The sequence below is a fragment of the Mirounga angustirostris genome, unplaced genomic scaffold (genome assembly GCF_029215605.1).
Source record: "Mirounga angustirostris isolate CCGP_5_RB_7025 unplaced genomic scaffold, mMirAng1.0.hap1 SCAF_11, whole genome shotgun sequence".
In the NCBI taxonomy this organism is placed as follows: domain Eukaryota; kingdom Metazoa; phylum Chordata; class Mammalia; order Carnivora; family Phocidae; genus Mirounga; species Mirounga angustirostris.
The window spans coordinates 52,539,555-52,561,723 of record NW_026991719.1 but is presented as its reverse complement, the minus strand read 5'-3'; the positions used below and the strand labels follow the sequence as shown (position 1 = coordinate 52,561,723).

General features: G+C 42.8%; 1 protein-coding gene across 1 annotated transcript in view; it reads right to left on the bottom strand.

Moving 5' to 3' along the window:
• MSN (moesin) overlaps window positions 1–22,169 on the bottom strand; it is a 64,808-nt gene that overhangs the window by 12,181 nt on the left and 30,458 nt on the right. The window contains exons 2-4 of the mRNA XM_045879102.3: window positions 11,683–11,766; window positions 2,517–2,612; window positions 856–1,130 (exon numbers count right to left, since the gene is read on the bottom strand). Of these exons, the coding sequence (XP_045735058.1) occupies window positions 856–1,130; window positions 2,517–2,612; window positions 11,683–11,766 (455 nt within the window). The remainder of the gene's footprint in view (window positions 1–855; window positions 1,131–2,516; window positions 2,613–11,682; window positions 11,767–22,169) is intronic.

Below are 22,169 nucleotides of genomic sequence, written 5' to 3'. Positions count from 1 at the left end.
TTAAGCTGTTCATATGCCACAGCTCCAATAGGACTGAGGCTCCCAGAATGAAGAACGTTTCCTTCCATCCAAAACCTTATGAAAATGGCCACTGGATGCAGTAAGGAAAAACCCAGGGTTAAAAATTCAAAAGACTAGGGGTTCCAGGTCTGGCTCTGCCTCAAATGAGCTGTGGGAGATCTGGCAAGTCAGAGTGAGCACTCTGCTCTATTTCCTTAGCCAGGAAATAAGGATAATGCTTGCCTTATTCATTTTGTGTGTTGTTGTGATGCTGAAACAAAAATAATGAGTGTTTGAGAGCTTTCAGCTTTGAAGTTTATAAAAGCAGAAAGCTCTATACACTGGTTATTGATATTAAAATACTGTTGGAGCTCCCCCACATCCCTGGCTTGAGTATTTCTCTCTCCCTCCTGTGAACTTCTGATACAAGAGGTCTAAATCAGTGAAAAGGATTGAAAAAAATGGAACCAGGGTGGGAGGAGTCAATCTGTCTCTGGTAATCTATATAAGCACCTGTTTCCAGAGTAATGCAATTCTGTAATCAGGCAAAAGAAGAGAGGGGGGAAAAGCTTTTTATTTTGAGAGTCAGAGAAACAACAGGGTATGGTGCCATATGCAAATGTGTGTCTCTTATACCAACTGCCCCCAAATTTTGAGGTTAGGCTTAAGAAAGCTCCTCTTTTAAGGCTCCCCGCCCAACACCATAAATTAGCAAAGTAAAAACCAGTATGCATAACATGGTCTTCGGACAGACCCTAGTAGAAAGGAACAGATCTGGCAATCCCTGTATGACAGGGCTTAGTCAGCCACGGACCTTCTTCATGCGAGGGCAGATGACCAAAGGCACCACCTCACCTCTGCGGCAGCAACTTGTCCCCAGCCAAGTAGCCAGACTTGTGGACTTCCTTATTGAAGTCGCCATACTTAGACTGGACAGCATAGGAGGCCAGCAGCACAGCAGTCTCAGGTGGGCAGTAAATATCATCATTGAGAATGCCTTCCTTTACTTGCAGGAAGAACAGGCGCTGTGTGATATCCTGGATCAATTCCTCAGATACATCCTCAGGATAGAACTTGGCCCGGAACTTGAAGAGCAGGGGGCTTTCCTTCCGCACATCCTGGGCAGTCACCTGGGAGCAGCAAGGGGTTATGGGCTCTTAAAAAATAGTCTTTGGCTGTCGGGTGGTGAGAAACACTGAAAGGTCATCAAATTTGGGTAATCCCGAAAAGCCAGGTGGCAACTGTTCTGGTAATTCCGAAAAGAGACACATTGCTTTCCCTGGGAACCCAATCCCATGTCCATAATTGCTTCTTTTTGGGAATTCCTTCCTGAAATGACCTTACACCCACTGATGATCATAAGCCTTTAAGCCACCATCTGACAATATACCAAATGCCCCCAAATTTTGAGGTTAGGCTTAAGAAAGCTCCTCTTTTAAGCCCCACCCCCCAAACACCATAAATTTGCAAAGTAAAACCCAATATGTATCACTGAGGCCTAGGAATTGGCTAGACAAGAGAACAAACTAGACTGTCTTTTAAAGCCCGAAATTGGCTCTTAACAGCAACACGTTTGTCCAGCAAAAGTCTCCACTTCTTGGGAAAACAAGACTCTGCCCACACAAGGTGAGGCACCTATCCCCTAGACACAATCAGAAACACAAGCCACAAGACATTGGAAACCTCCAAGGAAAAAGTCAGGAAGTTTGAGGATATTGTGATAGAGGACTGCCATGTTCCTGCAGAGACACTGCTTAGAGGTGAAGAACTTGAATGGACTTATACTCAAATCATCTCATTTGGAGTTCAGTTGAGATAGAAAATCAAGAAAGAATGGATTAAATAGGTGATGGGTATTAAGGAAGGCACTTATGATGAGCACCAGGTGTTGTGTAAGTGATGAATCACTAAATTCTGCACCTGAAAATAATATTGCACAGTATGTTAACTAGCTGGAATTTAAATAAGTACTTGAGGGAAAAAAAAGATATGTGTTAATAAACTTATGTGTAGATGCCTATGGGAGAAAAAAAGAAAAGAAAGAGAGAAGCATCTGTATGGAGTTTAGGTATCAGGTGACAGGTGGAGAAGGGACAAGATAAGATTATGAGGCCTTCAAGAGTCTTTCCAGTTTAAGAGTCTGTTACTCTCCTTTTAACAAACTTCCTAAAGTCCTTGAGTTTGGAAAGAAAAAATAGGATGCCAATCCCCTCTTGAAAATCCATTAATGACTATGGTATAAAATAAGTCAACATTTAAGACAGAGCCCCCAGGAGAAAAGGAAGGGTGTCTTCCTCCTTGGACACTGGCCATTCTCACTGTTAGAAGTCAAAGTGGAGACAGAGCAAGAGCTCTACCTTGGCTGAGTTCTCTGCCCTTACTCTGTTCTAGTGGTCAGTAGACCACCCAGTGAAAAAGCACAGCCCTGGATTTGCCAGCTAGCACATGTTACCCCCTTGAATATAAAATATGATGGAGGAATGAATTCCAAACCCGACGATGGGGTAAGCAATTACCTTCTTATTGAGTTTTAGCCAAGTGGAGAAATTTTTAGTGTCCTGGTATTGCAGACCAAAGAACCAAACTTCCCTTAGGCCAATAGTTTTCACCACCTAGAAAAGAAAAAAACAAAAAACAAAAAACAAAATAAAACATTGATTGAATGCCTACTTTGTGCCAGGCACAGAGGACACAAAAGTGAAACTAACATGGTCCCTGACTTTAAAGGACATAAGATGTCCAGGGTCTGGCAAGGAAATACACCTGGGCAGCAGTCAAGAAATGATGGCAGCATCTCTCTAAGTACTTTTGCTGAGGTAGGGAACAGGTTTATCACTTAGGACCACTACCACACACCAATAACTCTATTCATTATCCCCTTTGATTTTCACAATAGCCCTGTAATACTTTGACAATTAGGCCCATTTTATAGATAGTGAAAGTAAGTTTCCAAGAAAAGGTTCAGTTAGTGAGTAGCAGAGTCAGGTCTGTTTGACTCCAAACCCATTCAAATCCAGTATTTACTGCCACTTCTTCCTTCTATTATGCCATGTGCTTTTCTACTCCCAGGATGAATTAAAGGCTGGAAGTAGAAAGTGTTGGCTTAACTCCTATATCGTCTTCTCTTGGGTTGCTCCATTATCTTTAGTAACTAGGAATATGTTCACAGTCTTCTAACTGAATCCCATTTACAATGCCCTAAGAAAGAATGTTCAGGAAGACATAGCAGGTATTGTGGTATCTATATACTCCAAAGATGTGCTGTGTCTGGGTGCTGAGATGCTTCTTTCCAGCCCTGATTAGAGGCTAGTCATGATTCCCTTACTACTCACACAAGTTGAGAATGGGAAAGAGGGTAGAAACAGGTGAGTACCTCAGTATAGTAGCTAAGTGACCCCTGGTGTTCTGGGCCTCTTGGCTAAGCAGTGGGTAGGAAAGGGAGGCCAGCCAGGAGATGGAGTTTGTTTTCCAGTCCCTGACATTAATATGTTAATGGTTTGGGCTGACAGCTGAACCCCAGCATGCCCACCACTAGAGATGGAGGCAATAAAGCTGACTCATATCCTAATGAGGTTATGCTGATGGTCTTCTTTCTTTTTTTCTTTTTTTTTGGGGGGGGTGGGTGGGCAGGGGAAGTAGGGGAGTGAGGTGAAGGAATTTACCTGGAGACAGACATAGGAAAGAAAGACCCAATATTGCTAACGTCCTTCCTTGTGAATAAATCATATCTCCCCTCAACACATACACACACACACACACACATACCTACCTCCACTATATCCACAAAATTTCTACTATGCACCCAAAGTCAGACCCCATAGTCACTCCTAAAGCTTACAATCTAGAGCTTCAGAGGCCCCAAGGAAAAAGTAGCACATATCTATTAAGTACTTACTGTGTACCAGGTACTGAACACTGAACAACCCTGAGATAGCTATTATTTCTATTTTATAAACGAAGAAACAAAGGCTTAAGAGGCACCCTGCCTAGAAGACATGAATAGACACTTTTTCATCCAGATGGCTAACAGACACATGAAAAGATGCTCAACATCACTTATCATCAGGGAAATACAAATCCAAACCACAATACCACCTTACACCTGTCAGAATGGCTAAAATTAACAACACAAGAAACAATAGGTGTTGGCAAGGATGTGGAGAAAGGGGGACCTTCTAGCACTGTTGGTGGGAATGTAATGCAAACTGAAGCAATCACTCTGCAGAATAGTATGGAGATTCCTTAAAAAGTTAAAAATAGAACTACACTAAAATCCAGCAATTGTACTACTAGGTAAATACCCAAAGTATAAAAAAATACAGATTCAAAGGGGTACATGCACCCTAATGTTTATAGCAGCATTATCAACAATAGCCAAACTATGGAAAGAGCCCAAATGTCCATTGATGAATGGATTAAGATGATGTGGTATGTGTGTGTGTGTGTGTGTGTGTAGATTGATAGATTATATATATATATATATATATGCACACACACACATATATACACATATATATGTATAGATATAGATACAGATACAACAGAATTTTACTCAACCATCAAAAAGAATGAAATCTTGCCATTTGCAATGATGTGGATGGAGCTAGAATGTATTATGCTAAGCAAAATAAGTCAGAGAAAGACAAATACTATATGATTTCACTTATATGTAGAATTTTTTTTTTTTAGATTTTTTATTTATTTGTCAGAGAGAAAGAGAGCACAAGCAGGGAGAGCAGCAGGCAGAGGGAGAAGCGGCTCCTCACTGAGCAAGAAGCCCAATGTGGGACTCAATCCCAGGACTCTGGGATCATGACCTGAGCCGAAGGCAGATGCTTAACTGACTGAGCCACCGAGGCGTCCCTATATGTAGAATTTAAGAAACAAAACAGATGAACATATGGGAAGGGGAAAAGAAAGGAGAGAGGGAAACAAACCACAAGAGGGAGACTGTTAACAATAGAGAACAAACAAGGCTGATGGAGGGAGGTGGGCAGGTGATGAACTAGATGGGTGATAGCTATTAAAGAGTGCAGTTGTGATGAGCACTAGGTGTTGTGTGTAAGTGATGAATCGCTGAATTCTTCCCCTGAGACAAATATTGCACCGTATGTTAACTAAAATTAAGTAATTTTTTTTAATTGTACACCCCCCCCCCAAAAAAAGAGGCAACCTGCCTAAAGCCATAGAGACTAGAGAATCCTGAGGTATATGACTCCAAAACCTGTACCCTTTATTTTCTAGCATGCTCTCTTTTAATTCCAAGGATTCATATGAGCTTAGAAGCCCTGGGGTTCCCAAGTGACTAACTGCCTTGTCTCTCTTTTGCCCACATATCTCAGCCCTGTAATGAACTTTGATCATCTCTGCATATAGATATGGTTCCTGGCTTTCCACTAGGCTTAGTCAACAACCACTTTGGAGAGAAGCCATATCCCGAAGTCCTCAACCTTCACTGCTCACTGGGGCATGCATGATGTTCACACTTCCTTTCATAGCTTGAATCAGGTGTCAGGAAACCTGAGTGAAAGTCTCACCTCTGTCTCTAATTTGCTATGTGATCTTAAGGCAGCACATTTCCCTTAGCTTCCCCATCTATCTGGCTTCCCCATCTACTACAACTGGTGTGATTTAAATGGCCTCTTTCTTCCTTCAAGTTCATTCCACTAATTAGGTTATTTGTAAATGAAAAGAAATACAGTCCCATTTCCCACCTACCTCTTGCTGATTTGAGTAACTAGGAACATGTTGAGAAAAGATAAGTTGTGTGTAGGGGGTGTTGAGGGAAGATTAAAAGACTTCCAGGATTCAATGACAAGGTGAGTCCCTGAGTCTAAGTTAACAGGCAACAGCAATTGCCTATAAGTTTTAGATGGAGAACACAAAATGCTCATGTTGAAATTGATATAGGCTTTTTTTGCAGAGGATAGAGGGGGAGGGTATTAGAAAAAGATTAGAGAAGATTATTTAAAGCACCTCTTATCTCATCCTAGATCTAACTAGAGCCCAATTAACAGTTCTAAAGATTTTCCACAGGGTTGAAGAAGAATAGTGTGTCCAGATGGAACTGCTGGAGAAGAAGTAATTCAGCCCCAGGTGAGAAAGAGACACACTGAAGATGCTAAAGATGGACCATTAGGGCCAGGACACTAGGTCATGCGATGGCAGCCTCAGAATAGAACTGGTAGGGCAGCAACTGGCCTCTGCCTATACCAACTGTAGAGGCTCGGAGACCCCAGAATTAAAAGGGACTAAGGCAGGTACAGATAATCAGTCCTAGAGGTCCCACGAATGAGCTCCTTAGCCTCGTTTTGCACCATGTTATCTGTTTCACTAGAAGGATGAGTAGGGGTGTAATGAGAGGAAGATCACAGGACCCAAAATAGTTCCAGGATGTTTAGTATCTCTGAGGAGCAGTTGGACAAATAACAGCAAAAGTGATATTAAAAAAAAAAAAAAAGATGTCAGGATCAGTAGCAAATTTTATCTCTCTGAGCTCTGCCTCTTCCCTTATGAACATAGAGAAATCAGATGCATATAAATTTTCCACTTCCTTAGGCTTCAGAGCTTTGGAAAGAGCAATCTCTCTCAGCCTCCACCGAAGTCCCAAAGTGAGGAAATAAGGGTGTGGAGGGAAGGAAATATGATCTAAGGTCAGAATTGAGACTGAAAAAGAACAAAGGATAAAACAGATGACCCCTAGACTCCAGGCTATAAGGAAATCTCCAATTAAGGTACACAGGGTACTGGGAATCATTTGATCAGGCAACTCTTGTCTCCACTTGGGAATGAGGCCAAGCTTTGCTTACTTCCAGCTTTGCTTCCAGCTGAGACCTCCACCCCAGAGAAAAAAGAAATCTTATTTTCTAGTGGGAGAGAGTCTCTAGGTCCTTGTTCCAGGAACAACATCTGTGGCTTCAGTGACTAGGGTCCTTCCCATTCCACTCTGAGAAATGACGCCATCTCTGATAAAAAAAAATATATATATATACATATATATATATATTTTTTTTTCTTGGCTCCCTTTGACCCCAGACTGCCAACTTATCTGGCCTGAGCTAGCATTTCTCAAAGCTTCTATGGAAGAAATCCATAAGCAGCAGAAAATAATAAATGCATATACCCCAGGGGACACAAAAGATAGGGGGATATAAGTAGATGGCTAAAGCTAGAATTTCTTTGAAGCCTCAGGTTTAATCTTAATTACATGTGCACATTTTACAGTCTACTCCTTAAATATCTTTTTGTTTGTTTGTTTTTTAAGGTTTATTTATTTATTTAAGAGAAAGAGTGCATGCGCGTGTGTGAGCGGGGGGAGGGGCGTAGGGAGAGAATGTTCAAGCAGACTCCCGGCTGAGTGTGGAGCCCCAGGTGGGGCTGAGTCCAACAACTCATGAGACGGACAAGAGTTGGACACTCAACCAACTGAAATACCTAGGTACCCCATTGTTTTAATAATGAAATAGATAACATCTACAAGTAAAACTGATGCTCCAAGATACTAAATCAAGGGACACCTGGGTGTCTCAGTAGGTTAAGCGTCTGTCTTCGGTTCAGGTCATGATCCCAGGGTCCTGGGATCGAGCAAGTCCCACATCGGCCTCCTTGCTCAGCAGGGAGCCTGCTTCTCCCTGTGTCTGCTACTGCCCCTTCTTGTGTGTGCGTGCTCTTTCTCTGACAAATAAATAAAATCTTAAAAAAAAGATACTAAATTACTAAATCAAATTCATCTCACAGCTTTGTGTACTTCCTAAAACCTGCCATATACACCTACAGGAACTAGGACTTCAGTTTTTAAGACACTGGGCTATGAATTCTATTGAGCCACACAACACAAACCCTCACAACATGTTGACTGTGAAGTATTATCGGGTCCAAGCAGCATAAACTAGAAAACTGATGTCCAGTGAGGGGAAGAGATTTGCCTCTGAGAAAATCCTCAGTAATTACTAGGAACATTTGAATGTAAGAAAGAACCCTCTTTTGTCTCTCCTCTGCATGTGAAGGCTGCCTACATCTGAGGTCTATGGAGGGAAGGGGCAATCAGGTCAATTCCAGAGCCCAGAGCCCTCCTCTCCATATCCCCCATGCATCTGAGTAAACCAATTAGTGATGTAATGAGCCACTTCAGAAGCCCAGAGCAAAACTGGGAAGCAAGGCTGGAGCCTCAAAAGGAAAACTGTGTGAAAAATTATGTGCAAACTCCATCAGTGCCCAAACACCTAAGGCCCACTGAGATCCCATTACAGGCTTGGCAGCAGCAGCATCAACCACTTACCTGAAAACAAATCAATGCACAACTGGAAAGTTCTGGTAGGGGCTGCCACCAATGCCGTTTCTGCTACTCTACACTGCCTATGTTCAAGTGGCCACCTGCTCTATAGCATAGAACACACTCAGCTAGAATTCTAAGTTTAGGGACAAATTTCCTCCACTCAGAATGGGAACAGGCAAAGAGAGGGGAGGTCACAGAGGACACAGTTGACAAAAGGCACTGGGAAAACTGCAAATGATATATGCCTTGATTCAAGCCACTATACCACTTCCTAGCTATCTAACCTTAAACAGGTCTTTCCCCCCCCGTAAGCCTCAATCCTTCAACTACAAGATGGGGATATTACTATTATAATAATAGATGTTAGTTATTTTATAAAATAAAAATGGAAGAAAAAGAAGAAAAGGTTGTTGTCTTCAATGCAGAATCCACAAATCCTAAGGACTTTACCAAGCCAGAAAAATCTTCCTGATTTAATGGCTCCCTTATCTGAACTCCCAGGGCAATTTCTACTACTTATTTAGCCCTTAATAAGAACAATCAACATTCGAGTGTCTGCTATACACCAGACTCTTTACTTATTGATGATTAAATAAGACCACAAAATCTCTGAAATTAGTTTGATTACCTTTTTACTGAAAAAAATCAAGTCCTAAGAGGATAAATGAGCCATCCAAGGTCACACAGCTAAATAGCAGGACATAATTTGAACCCAAGGCTGACACTAAATCCCATAGTTTATACACTATATGTCACCCTGAACTTCAAGGGTGTTTTATTCTATGTGAGAAGAGAGTTGTGTTGCATTTACTTTTCTCTGCTTCTATAGGTAAGGAACTCCATGGTCCTTAGGGACAGAGATGGTGTTTAATAGGTCTAGAGATTTTTCTTGAGACACAGTAGACCTTCTGTCAATAGTGAATCAGTCAATGAACAAATGAATGAATGGATGCTCTGAGATTTCACCTTTCTTGTAGAGCTCAGTATCTTGAAGGGAAGAGGCAGATAGAGTTAGAGCCCCTGGCTGGGCAGGTGATTCTCAAAAATGGAACTCATGGTGGTGGCACTGCCCCTTAGTGGCACCTAGGTAATCAAGAGCCCTCTGAAGAACCTCAGGCTTTAGAAGTGGTGACAGAATTGCTGTAGCAAAACATGTTCTCTCCACTCCCTAGCTGTGTGCACACTCATGAAGGTAAACGGAGGAACTATAGGCCACACTTCCCCTTCCCACCAGGTCTTGTGTCTCCTTGAGCTATGACCTCCCATTGTTGCCTGTTATTTATTACTGATGCCAAAGAGGGTGCTTCCTCTCCAGTCAGCTTCCTCTCTGGTTACTGGCCAGATAACTTCTGGGTCCCAGGGTGGCCCCAGAGCTTTTGTCAATTCCTTCCAAGGAGTCCAGCTCCTTCCTCCTAGGCCCCAATTCCACCAGGAGGGCCTCCTTGAATAATGGGTCTCAAAGGCCAGACAGAATGGACTTCTTCCCTTAATGACTCACTCATCAAGTTAGAGAGAGGGAAAAGATCATATCCCCCAATAGCCTGTGAACACATACCTCTGTGGATTCCCATCCAGACCTGCCTTGGCCCTGAGAGTGCCAGATGCTCAATTCCTTGTTTGAGTTCAAATCTTTTTCCCTTTTTCACCCACGGGGTCCCAGCTCTGCCCCATCTTACCTCACAGAACATTACTTCTCCCTCCTTCCTATGACAGCCCCTCAGAAATCTCAAGACAGAGAACACATCTTACCTTAAGTCTTCTCAACCCAAACAGCCTCATTTACCCAGGCAGAATACCGCAGTGGGAAAACTAGTTTTGCAGGCAGAGCTGTATTTGAAACTCCATATTACAACTTACTAGCTGCATAACCTAGAGTATGTTCTTTTACCTCTCAGAGGCAGAATCAATGCAAGGATTAAAGCACCTAGCCAAGGCTGGTCCATAGTAAGTGCTCAGTAAATGATATTTCTCAGAACAACACTGATCTTCCAGATGAAAAGTCATGAACTTACAGGCTTTCTCCCTTTCCTCTCTCCAGCCAGCATGAAAGCTTCAAGTCTCTCAAAGGTTTTGTTTGGGAAGTAGTTGCTTTCACAACTAGCATACCATCTGTCCAGGGCTCCCTACCATCTGGGCTTCCTACAGAACAACACCCACAGTATACAAATCAAACCAACACGAACAAAGAATTACCATGCTCTGTGGCTTTTTGAAGTTAATAAGCCTCTTTGTTCAAGAATTTTTCTGCCCTAGGTTCTAAATGATGCCTTCCTCACCCTCCCTCCACAGTTATCCCCCTCCAATGCAAATGAACAAAGCCCCCAGTGTTGAAGGCAGGGGATGGCATCATTTGGCTTGAGAAGGGTAATGTGTAGAACCAGGGGTCTGGGAAGGAGTCTGAGAAGAGGCTGAAGGAGCCTTTCTTCCTTTTGCTCCCCAACTCTGGGTAAGTTCTTAGACAACAGAGGGACTCAGAGGGCAAAGGAGAAAGAGGGCCTGGAAAATCCATCAAGGTAACATATCCTAGACAATATCAGACCCCCACCTCACCAGAAACTGGTAGAGAAATGGGATAATGACCCATCTGAAGGGATTCCAGCCTTTGGAAATGGGAACCCCATTTTCACTCCTGGAAGTCTGGTCACAGATGGCACATTCCCTTGGCCCCTGGAGAGTTTTTGAATGCTGAAAGAGTCTGTGGCCCCCATCCAGCTATTAGATTATATATAGCATATCCCTTCTGATAATAGTGACTCCTCGTGAAGGGACACCCCTTGCGTTGGAGATGGGAATGACACGTCATCATTATCTCCATGGCCTGACTTCAGGGTATGAAGTACCCTCATAATGCATTTAGCACTCCCAGTGGTGTCCTAAGTCCCAATGTTCTTTTGAAGGAAATGTACATAGAGCACACTACCTCAGAGAGAATAAGTTGGTTTCCTTCTACTAGGAAGCAAAAAAAAAAAAAAAAAAAAAGTGACAGAGGCCATGGGGTGCAGTGATTAGAATGCAGATTGAAATCCCAGCCAGATACTGGCTAGATACAGTAAATTATTTAATTTCTGAGTTTCATCATTAAAATGGGGGAGAGATCACTTGCATCTTTCAGAGTTGAGAGGAAGGCTCCATGTGCTAACATTTTTAGAGCATCTAACAGAGTCATACCCTGCTCGCTTCTCTTTTCTACCATGTTCAGGACCAAGGATAGGATTAATTGGAGCCATCTGAGGTGCAGGCTGCCAAAGTTAAACTTTGCCTCCTTTGTTATTAAAGTGGGGGTCAGCCTTTATTTGGACTTATCTTGAAGGAGCATGTAGGAGAAGAGATTCCTAAGAAGTGGGCACTGTGGTGAAAACTATTGGAAGAAGTGGCAGAGGCTAAGAAACAAATAGTCCCTCCCTTACCTGGTCAAACAGCTGTTTGCCGGTGGTGTTGGGCTGGATGGCAAACTCCAGCTCTGCGTCCATGGTGGTGACACGCACATTAATCTAGGATGAGATCAAAAGAGGCAAGTTAGTTGTCTGGCTCTGTGCTTAGCAGAGCCTGGAACAAGTGTATCTGTTCAACCAAAGAAGAGGGAACTAGGATGCTAAGAATCTGAGCAACTTAGATATTGGTGGGAAGGAAGGGAGAATATTGAAATAAACAAACAATAACCAGACCCTAGCTCCCAACCAGCTTATGAAGACAATAAACATAGCCACAGAGCAATGCTTACCAAGGGGCAAACACATAAATGCAAATCAGTCTACTATCAAGAGGAAGCAAGTGCTGACTGTACTTCTTCCAGGAAGCCTTCCCCACCTACACCAGCCAGCTCCAGGCCCACAGCATTCTCTTCCCACCTCTGATCCACAACCTGAATTATCTACAGTACTTGTCTTTGCAGACACAAGTTAAGGGCAAGATAAAGAACATTGGGTTCCAAGCCTAGCACTGCAACTGTCTCAATCTACAACCTTGGATAAGTCTTATCTCCTTCCTGGGCCCTAGTTCACCTCATCTGTACAACAGTAGTAATGCGGGGGGTGGGTGTCAAGTACACTAGGTGATAACCATTTTAATGCTGGTGTCTATGGTTCTATATACTGACTTGCATTGTTAATACTTCTTGCATTTGTGTCTCATTGGTCTCCCTAAGCACAAAAGAGAAAAGGGGCCTTAGCAAAGGTAGGTAGGTGTGGGTGGCACAGAGATACTACCAAAGCCAAGTCAGCAGAGGGGAAAAGGAAAAGGGGCAGGCACCAATGAAAATAACAGGTAGCCACACACACAATTTTATAGCCACTGGAAAAAGTACCCTCAGCTTTTAAAATAGACCCCCTAGCTCAGGTCAATGATAGCTGAAATTTCATCAGTAGAGATTTGTTCCTTTGGCTGAAGACTTGGTAGTAGTGGTAATAGTAGTAGCAATATGCAGTAGCTTTCATGTGTGGAGACTTGCTATTCACTAGGCGATTCACGTGCACTATCCCATTTAATATCAACAATCACCTTATGAAGTAGATAATGTTATCTCCACATTAGGGGTGGAGAAATAAATATTTGTCTAAAGTCATATCATTAGTAAGTGGGGAAGACAGGGTTTGGATTCAGATTTAAGTCCAAACCTCAATTTAAACCAATACACTAACTTTGTACATCAAAGTGTAAAATATCCCCCAGGAGAAGAAATCAAAGATTAATTCTTTAAATTGTGGGACATTTTGCATAAGTACTCTATATAGAACAGCCACAAACTGGCTTGTTATATAAGGTCATATAAAATATTTTGAAGACCATTTCATGCCCAGGGAAAATACTTCAGTAATATTAAGCAAAGAAGGGAAAGCAACAAGATTGCATGAGCTCAATTCTATAAAAAGTATGCACAGAGAGATAATTATTGGAATCATGCCCAATATTAGTCAGGCTTGGTTTTAGGGTGGTGATGAGTGTGTTCTCCCTTCTTTAAATTAAAAAACAAAAACAAAAACAAAAAAAAAACGAATCTACATTTTCTAAGATGCTTATATACTACTTATATTATTGGTTGGAGACTAAAAATAGAATTATCAAAAATGCAAATCCCCATGGAGTGGGTAAGACATTAAGCCTTATCAGTCTTTGACACCTCTGGGTCTTTCCTGAGCATAGGGGTCAGTTAGCGGGGAAGAGGGGGCCAAACAGCCATTTTGCCAGCTGAACAATTCTGATGAGGACCAGGCCTGGGGAACAACTTTGTAAATAAATATCACTAGGGAGTCAGGGAGGAAATCTATTTCAAGATTGACAATGGGACAGGAAAGGCCCTGAAGGCAGGAACAAGTAAGGCAAGTTACCCCAGAGGGAGACAACGGGCAAGATTAGCCACCTTGACTTGGTGTTATCCTAGGCTTCCTGCCAATCCAGTGACCTCTATAGAATGGGTCTCCATAAGGTAGTGAGAATGAGGCCCAATGGGCTGGAATTTGGCCTCAACTTCTAGCCTCAAATCACCATTGAGCTGAGTCAAGAGAGACCTCAAAACACCAATGACTGAGGAGATAGGAAAGAGTAGAAAAAAGCCAGTAGGGCTTTTAATACACTGGACTTCATTATCACCTCAAGGTTTCTGTCTTACTTTGAGTTACCTCTCCAGTACCCAAGACTCAGTAGGAGTCAAAAGATGGTTAAATGAGCAGTTCTAAGCATGGGGATATAAGAAATACAGAGATCTAGCATAGTGTAAAGATCCAGAGGTGGGAAGATTTTATATCTTGATCTTTTAACTGTGCCATGGGCCCTTCTGGGCAGTCTGATGAAGTCTACGGACCCCCTTTCAGAATATTTGTAAAAGCATGAAATAAAGTGATACAAAGAAACCAATTATACTGAAATAGTTATAAAAATATGTGCTTTTTATGATATTAAGTAATTGCCTAGCACTGTATCTTATTAGTTATTACTACTGTAATTTCAACATTGTGTTGAGCATAGAAATATTTTGAGAAATCTACAATCTAGAGAATTGAGTGATGTATTGAATTGTCAAATTACTATGTTGTACACTTGAAACTAATATAACATTGTATATCAACTATATTTTAATAATAAATTTTTAAATAAATAAAAATAAAACCACAGCAAAAAAATTGTGATATAAACGTTTCTTAGATTTCCATTAGTGACAAAGTCACAGGTACTGCCATTTTTACCACTTCTTTTTTCACTTGTATTCATTTTTTTTTTTCATTTACTGGTTTATTATAAACAGATGTAACTCAGAAACAGCCAAATGGAAGACATGCCCAGGGCAAGGTAGGCAGGGGGTGGGGGGATACAGAGTTTCTATGCCCTCTCCAGCTGGGCCACCTTCCCAGCACCTTCATGCCTTCATCAGCTCTGAGGCTCTCCTCATTCTGTCATTTAGGGTTTTTTTTTTTTTTTTAATTTCACATCCTTTTTTTTTTTTATTAAGTTCAATTAGCCAACATATTAGGGGTTTTTTTTGGAAAAATAAAAATTATATTTTGTTTCTACACCAGTGAGTTGAGCTTGCTCATTAAAAATAATTATGTTTATTAGCAGTTTAATTTTTGGTCCTTGGTCTATTTTTCTATTGGGCTGTTCTCTTTATCTATTAATTAATTAGTATATATCTATTATATACTAAGGAAGTTCATATTTGGTCATAGGTTGGACAAATATTTCTTCCCACTTTGTTATTTGTGTTATCCCTTTTAACATTTTTTTCCTATAGTATTTTTTACATAATTAATTTGTCATTATTTTCCTTTGTAGATTCTGGGGTTTGTATCTTTCTTTTCTTTTCTTTTTTTTTTTATTTATTATGTTCAATTACCCAACATCTAATACATCATTAGTTTTTGATGTAGTGTTCAATGATTCATTAGTTGTGTATAACACCCAGTGCTCATCACATCACTTGTCGTCCTTAATACCCATCACCTGGTTACCATATCCCTCCAACCCCCTCCCTTCTGTAACCCTCAGTTTGTTTCCCGGAGTCCAGAGTCTCTCATGGTTTATCTCCCTCTCTGATTTCTTCCCATTCAGGTTTCCCTACTTTCCCCTATGGTCCTCTGTGCTATTCCTTATATTCCACATATGAGTAGAAACCATATGATAATTGTCTTTCTCTGCTTGACTTATTTCACTTAGCATAATCCCCTCCAGTTCCATCCATGTCGATGCAAATGGTAGGTATTCATCCTTTCTGATGGCTGAGTAATATTCCATTGTATATATGAACCACATCTTCTTTATCCATTCGTCTGATGAAGGGCATCTCGGCTCCTTCCAAGTTTGGCTGTTGTGGACATTGCTGCTATGAACATTGGGGTGCATGTGCCCCTTCTTTTCACTACATCTGTATCTTTGGGGGAAATACCTAGGAGTGCAATTTTGCTTGTATTCATAACTGAAGGAGGTCTAAATCTCAGTGAGAGATTAGTAAAAACAAATATGTAATTTTTTTTCAATCCAGGTTCATAGATCTTTCCCACTTCAGATTATATCCATGGACCCCCATGGAGGCCTAAGAATTCCAGGTTAAGGAGCTTCCTATAAATTTATTTCAATTCACCCAATATTAAGGGAACACTACATTCAAGGAACTATGGTTAGAGTAGAGCTGTAGGACCAGTGCTTGACCCCAAGGAGACTTACTGAATAATAGGAAAACTATAATTTACAAGGAAGACCCAGAGGAATGCCATAGCAGAAGAGAAGAATCTTTTTGTGGAGATAAGAAACCACAGTTCAAAGTGATATTTGCACTGGTCCACAAGGATAAGCTGCATTAAAAAAAAAAAAGGAGATTGCAGGATGGGGGGAAGAACACTCAGATGTCCCAGGTAGAGAAATCAGTATGTGCAATGGCCCAGAATGATACAGGGATGGAGATGGCCCATTTAGAAGCAGGTCTACTCCAGGGTGAATGAGGCCTACAAAGTGAAGAGTAGGCAGAGAGGCTGGGAAGGTAAGTGGAGGGCCTTGAAGGCTATGCTAGAAAGCTGGGCCTTAATCCTGTTGGCAGTGGCCGGCCAGCCTGGAGGTTCTGAGCAGAGTGGGGCAGAATCAGAACAAGGCTTTTTGGAAGAAAGTGCCCAGGGAGGAAACTGATGAAAGAGGTAGGACTCCAGGGAAACATTCCACAGCCTAGGAGTTATCTTTAATTCACACTGTTGGGAAGAATTTTCAAAGTAAATAAGCCAGTGTCAATCATAGATCATATCACAGGTCACGTCAATGTAACATCTTAAGGGCTTAGTTCACAAGTCCAAATATTTAAGTCAAATATTTTTTGAAGAAATGTTTCTTGAATAAATCAATTGGTAGAAAAGGACCCAGCCTGGGTTAGGAATAAGCATGTCATACACGCTAGTGCTGTCTATGCTTCCTTCCTCCCAAATAGAGCATGACCCCAGAACAAGGGCTCTTCTAAAAACTAAAGATGTCCGGCTGAAACCAAACTGGAACCTACTCCTCCAGAATCCCTGTTCAGGGTTTCTGCCATTTCCACAGTAGCTGCTACTCCAGGGAGAACAGCCTAAGACTCCTGAATTTCACTGAGGACAAATAATCTTAGGTTTAAAAAAAAAAAAAAACAGAAAGAAAAGCAAACACAAAGGGACTTCTATTCTTGCCACCACTTAACTCAGAAGAAAATGTGAGTCATGAGGACAGGGTCATGGGTCTGTACTCTCCTGTTTTCTGTGTGTCAGAGGTGGGGGGGGAATAAGGGTAATAACATAGTTGGGGCCTGAAGGTGATAGGTAGAACAGAGTCTTGATCAAAGAAGGTCCCTTGTTCTCCCTTAGACTAATCTGGAACCCAAGTGTGTAAGATGAGCTGCATGCCCAGACCCACTACCACACAGGGCACCCTGGACACTCACCCTAGTAGGTACCCACTGCCTTCCTTTGAGGCCTGGTCTCTGCAATTTCTATGAGAAGAGGGTGGTCTAGTTTGGGAGGCAAGAACCTGAAAATAAAACCTCCAAAGTCAGCAGAAAGTTCCCAGGCAGCCCCTCAGCTTGGCAGGAGTGAAGGAACTGGCCTAGGTGGGGTATTATTTCAATATGTAGAGAATTAAATCCCTTCCAAACCCTGTCCCTGAGGATCTAGGCACAGCCTGAGTTTAAAGATTGTCTCTGGAGAACACTAAGGGTTTAGGGAACAACAACAAAAAGTTTGGGTGTGGTAGGGACGGTGTCACCCTCTCATACACTAGCCCTCCCACCTCTAGCCCAAGAACAATAAATAGCTATTTATTGAACAACTGAACACAGACACTTCCCACACCAATGTCCTTCACTAATGAACCCATCTTAGTGGTCTGCCATCCAAAGCCCTCAACCCACTGGGATCTCTCCTGTGTCCCCAGTTGTCTGGCCTAGAAAACAAAAATAACCAGGCCAGATACTGCAGCAGCTGGGGTACTTTGGATTCTGGGCCTGGCCAGCTTCAAAGAAAGGACCAACCCTCTCTTTTCCTAGAGCCAGGAACATCCAGGTAAGCAGTAGCCATACCACAGTGAGGAGATCGGGGCAATGCTTCCCCTCACTTGTTCCATATCACTGAACTACAAGATGGCTCTTCCTGGAGAGGAGTTTGTGGGGGGTGGGCAGAGGAGAAAGTAGAGAGAGTTGAATAACCACAAGTAATTTGCCTGAAGTATGGACATGTAAACCAGAAAGAATTAAAATTACTGGCCCCACTTCATAGATGATGAAACTGAAATACACAGAGGCAGATGACAGGAGGATGGAAATGAACACTTACTGAATACCAACTATGTGCCAAGACCCATCACCCACAGTCTCACTTAACATCACTGAAGCCAAATTTACTCAGCCAGCAAGTGGGGAAGACCGTCTCCTAGACATTCCCAGAGCTCCTTCCATGACTCCACCCTGCTCTCTGATCATGCTGGTTTCACTGCTGTCTTCAGACACTGCCTTGGCAACTATTTTGTCCAAGGCCAAAACACTCTGGCATTGAAAGCCTGAGCACATCTAGGAAGCACTGCTTGGGAAGGCCCCCTCACAGGGGCAGAGCTTGTGAGTCAACCCAGTTGTGTCCGGGCTCAATGACCTCACCCCCACCTGCCACCTCCACATTCTCCTCAAGGGCCCACCCGCTCTGGCATTTCAGTGGAGCTGCTGGTATGAAGAAGACAAAGGCAAGTGGGGGAGGGGGACAAAGGCAGAACAAGCCTTACCAGGGCAACCTCAGAACGTCAGTCTCGCCACTGGACAGAGAACAGTCACCACAGTGTTACTCAAACTACCTAATCCCCATTATTTAGGCTCCAGCACCCACCATTTCCTGCTGCCAGAACTGAGGCAAGGGCAGGGCAGGGCAAGGCCTGGTCTGTCTTGCCTCTTGGGATGACAGCACTGCCTCAAGCAGCTGTTTTCCATAAGAGGGAAAACAAGGGTTGCTTTGAATCTCCAGCCTAGGAGGCATTCCCCCTCTTCCCCTCCCCCTCTTCCACTGACTCACTCACTTCCCAGCAACTCAGCCACTGTTGACTTGGAAATGGTACCTGGAGCTGTTATCTGTTCTGACCTCTTCCTGCCCATCTCTAGACCCTTAATACAGCCATCAAGACCTGCCTGGGGTTAACCCTTCCTGTGCCTGTGCCTTTTCCCAGTAGTTTCTAGAAAGGAGAGCCACATCCAACCCCATGCACACCCATATCTTAATGGGTCAGCAGTTCTTCAACCACTTCAACTGCTACAAAGGCCATGGGAGACAAGGATTCCCCTTTTACTTGCTTTGACTCAGTCTTGCCCTCCAAAAGCTCCCCAAAAAGCATTGGGAGACAAGGGCATATTGGAAATGGGGTGTTACTCTACCAGTCACCATATATTTGGGGGAGTAACCCCCACATGTAACTAACTTAGCAATGAGAACATACCTAGTTACTATGGGAATGAGAGTTCAGAGCAGAGGCCAAAGCTGTAAAGGTCAGAAACAATGAGACTACCTTAGCAAGCTGAAGCTTCACCATTAATCCAGCCTTAATTGTATGGCCTTTTGATCAAGCTCAGACTGAGGTAGAGTCCCCCTCTCAACACATGAAGGTCAGGAAGTAAACTAACTTTTTGCCATTTGCACCCAACTCCAGGACTTACTCTCAAAATCAGCCCAGCCAAACCATACTCCAGGATCAAACAACACCTACTCACTTACCCCCCACCCCAGCTCATCTCTCCTTCTTAGTTACAGAGGCTGCCCCCCAGTTCCTCAGCATAGCCATTCCTCCTCTTTACTGTTCCTCAAAATTTAAATCCACTCATTCTAGAATCTCATCTGGCTCCTCAAGAATAGCATCTTTCTGAACTTCTCATCCCCGTTCTCCAAGAGAATAAACAGTCCAGAATCCCAAACTATCAGACCTGAAAGGAAACTAAGAGATCATTTGGTTCAAACTCTGCAACATAACAGCTAGGGAAACTGAGGTCCAGGAAAGGAGAGGCATTGTCCCAGAGTCACACAGCTGCTAGGCACCATGAGATCAGGGATTAAAAACCTGGCTCTTGATCCAGTGGCCACTTAATAAGCTATAGAACCACCCTGGCACTTAGAAACAGTAGATACCTCAGGTGAACCACTGCTAAAGACTATGAAGACTATGTAGAGGAAGCTGGGCCATCTTGCTTCCATGAAAAACTCCAAGCTACCATGGCTTGGAAGTCTAGCTTTCAACAGAGGGCAGGCCTAACTTTCAGGCTCTGAGACATTCACTAACACTCATTCTAGGGAGACTAAACCTTTCATAACACCATAGAAGAAAACTCAAAAATCCTTGCTTCTAAGACAGCTTCTTTTGCAAAAACTTGGATAGCAACTGATTGGGAAGTTCCCCGATAGCAGATACAGCCAAGATCTGAGATGGAGGTTGGTGAGGAGAGGGTGGGATGCAACAGGGAAAGAAGCAGGGAATTTGAGGAAAAGATTTATATCTAGGTAGCTAAGAACAGCAGATTCTTCAATTCCCGTAAAACTCTGAAGCTGCTGAAACAAAAGGGGACAGAGCCCATCATTAATAAAGTAAGTCTCCCAAATGGGCAAAGCCCCTCTCTGGGGCTACACCCAGCTGTATTTCAGTCATTCATACCAGTTGTCTGCCTGACCAAGCTTCCTGCCTGCAAGTTTCATAAGAAGTATTTGTAGGCTGGAAACACAGATCATTTGCAGCTGCCTGGAGATGCCAGGTCTGCCCAGAGCACCAGAAGAGGGCTCTACTTTCTCTGCTCAGGAACCCACCCCAGAAACCTCCAGGTTCACAGCTCTGAAGCACACTGGAGCTGATCCAAGCCTCAGCTTGAGTTCTAGCTAATGCTCCTGGGATTTCGCCCCTGTCTTATGCTTCTGGGTGTTAAAATTGCTGAAGCCAGGATCAGTTAACGCTACAGGGGCAGGAGGAGGCTTCCAGGCCAAGTCAAAAAGCTGTTTTTAACCCCAGAGGTAAGCTAAGGTCAACTTTCTGCCGACCTTACTGGGAAGCCAACAGCTAAACCCAGTATCTGGGGAAACCACATAACTAGAGTCCTTGTCCCAGAAATAATTTTCTCAGCTCTTTGAAGCATGGTATAACAGAAAAAGGCTTTGGAGCTTCTTTCACCTCCCTTTTTTTTGAAACTCAGTTTCCTAATCTATAAAACAGGTCTAATAATATCAACTTCCCAACAGGGTTATTAGGAGATTTAAGTTAAAATAATAGACATGAAAATACATAGCACATCACAAGTAGAATGGGATGACTACTAACCCCCTTTTTAGCCATATATTTTTAAAATATTTTATTTATTTATTTATTTATTTATTTATTTATTTACTTACTTACTTACTTACTTATTTATTCAAGAGAGAGAGAGAGAGGGTGAGAGAGAGCACAAATGGGGGGAGGGCAGAGGGAGACGGACAAGCAGACTCCCCGCTGAGCAGGGAGCCCAATGTGGGGCTCAATCCTAGGACCCTGGGATCATGACCTGAGCCGAAGGCGGATGCTTAACTGACTGAGCCACCCGGGCACCCCACGTTTTTAGCCATATTATTACAAATATCCTGCCTCTTAGAAATGATTTAAAATGAAAATGTGTTCAACTGCAGAGGTCTAGGGACTACCCAAGAAGACCTCCAGAGAGCCCTTTCAGCATAAAGGACCCTTTCACTTTGGTGGCAAACTCTAAAATGTGATTAGATTTCTAGTTGGTTAAAAAATGTGAAGCCATGCACATCAGCTTCACACACGCATATCCTTGGCATGCATTGTTTTAAATGCCTTCTCTCTTGGGAGGAATGGGGATTTTCCCCAAGAAGCAGAGCCCTGAGGAGAGGTAGAACACAAGAGAGCACCTATGCTACCTTGTCCTTTACAGGGCCTGTGTGATCTTCCTTAATCTGGGCTCTGCCTTGCTATTTTCGTCAATCATGTTTCACCAAAACACACAAATCCCTACCGCGTCAACACAACCCACCAGGACCTCCAAACTTTCTTCAGCTGGTATGCAGAAAAATCACATGCTGGGTCTGCAAACTGGCTTATCAGAATCACCTAAGGAAATTTTTGAAATACAGATTCCCTGAACTCACCCACAGAAATTCTGATTTATTATATCAGAAGCAGGGCGTGGACATCAGAAGTTAAGAACTTCAGATAATTCTAAGGCCCAGCCAGATTTGGGAACCTCTGGCATGGAATACCATTCCCTGAACCAACCAGCCTCTCATGGGCTAGTGTTATGGTTAGAGGGATGCTTGCAGGAAGAGAAACATAAGTAGAGAACAACTATGGAGACATTTAGGCTGCTGGGCCTCGTGAACAGCCCTTTAGAGTTGAATGCAGCCCACCTCCACAAAAGATCAGCAATGCAAACAGTCTTGCTACTGCCGCC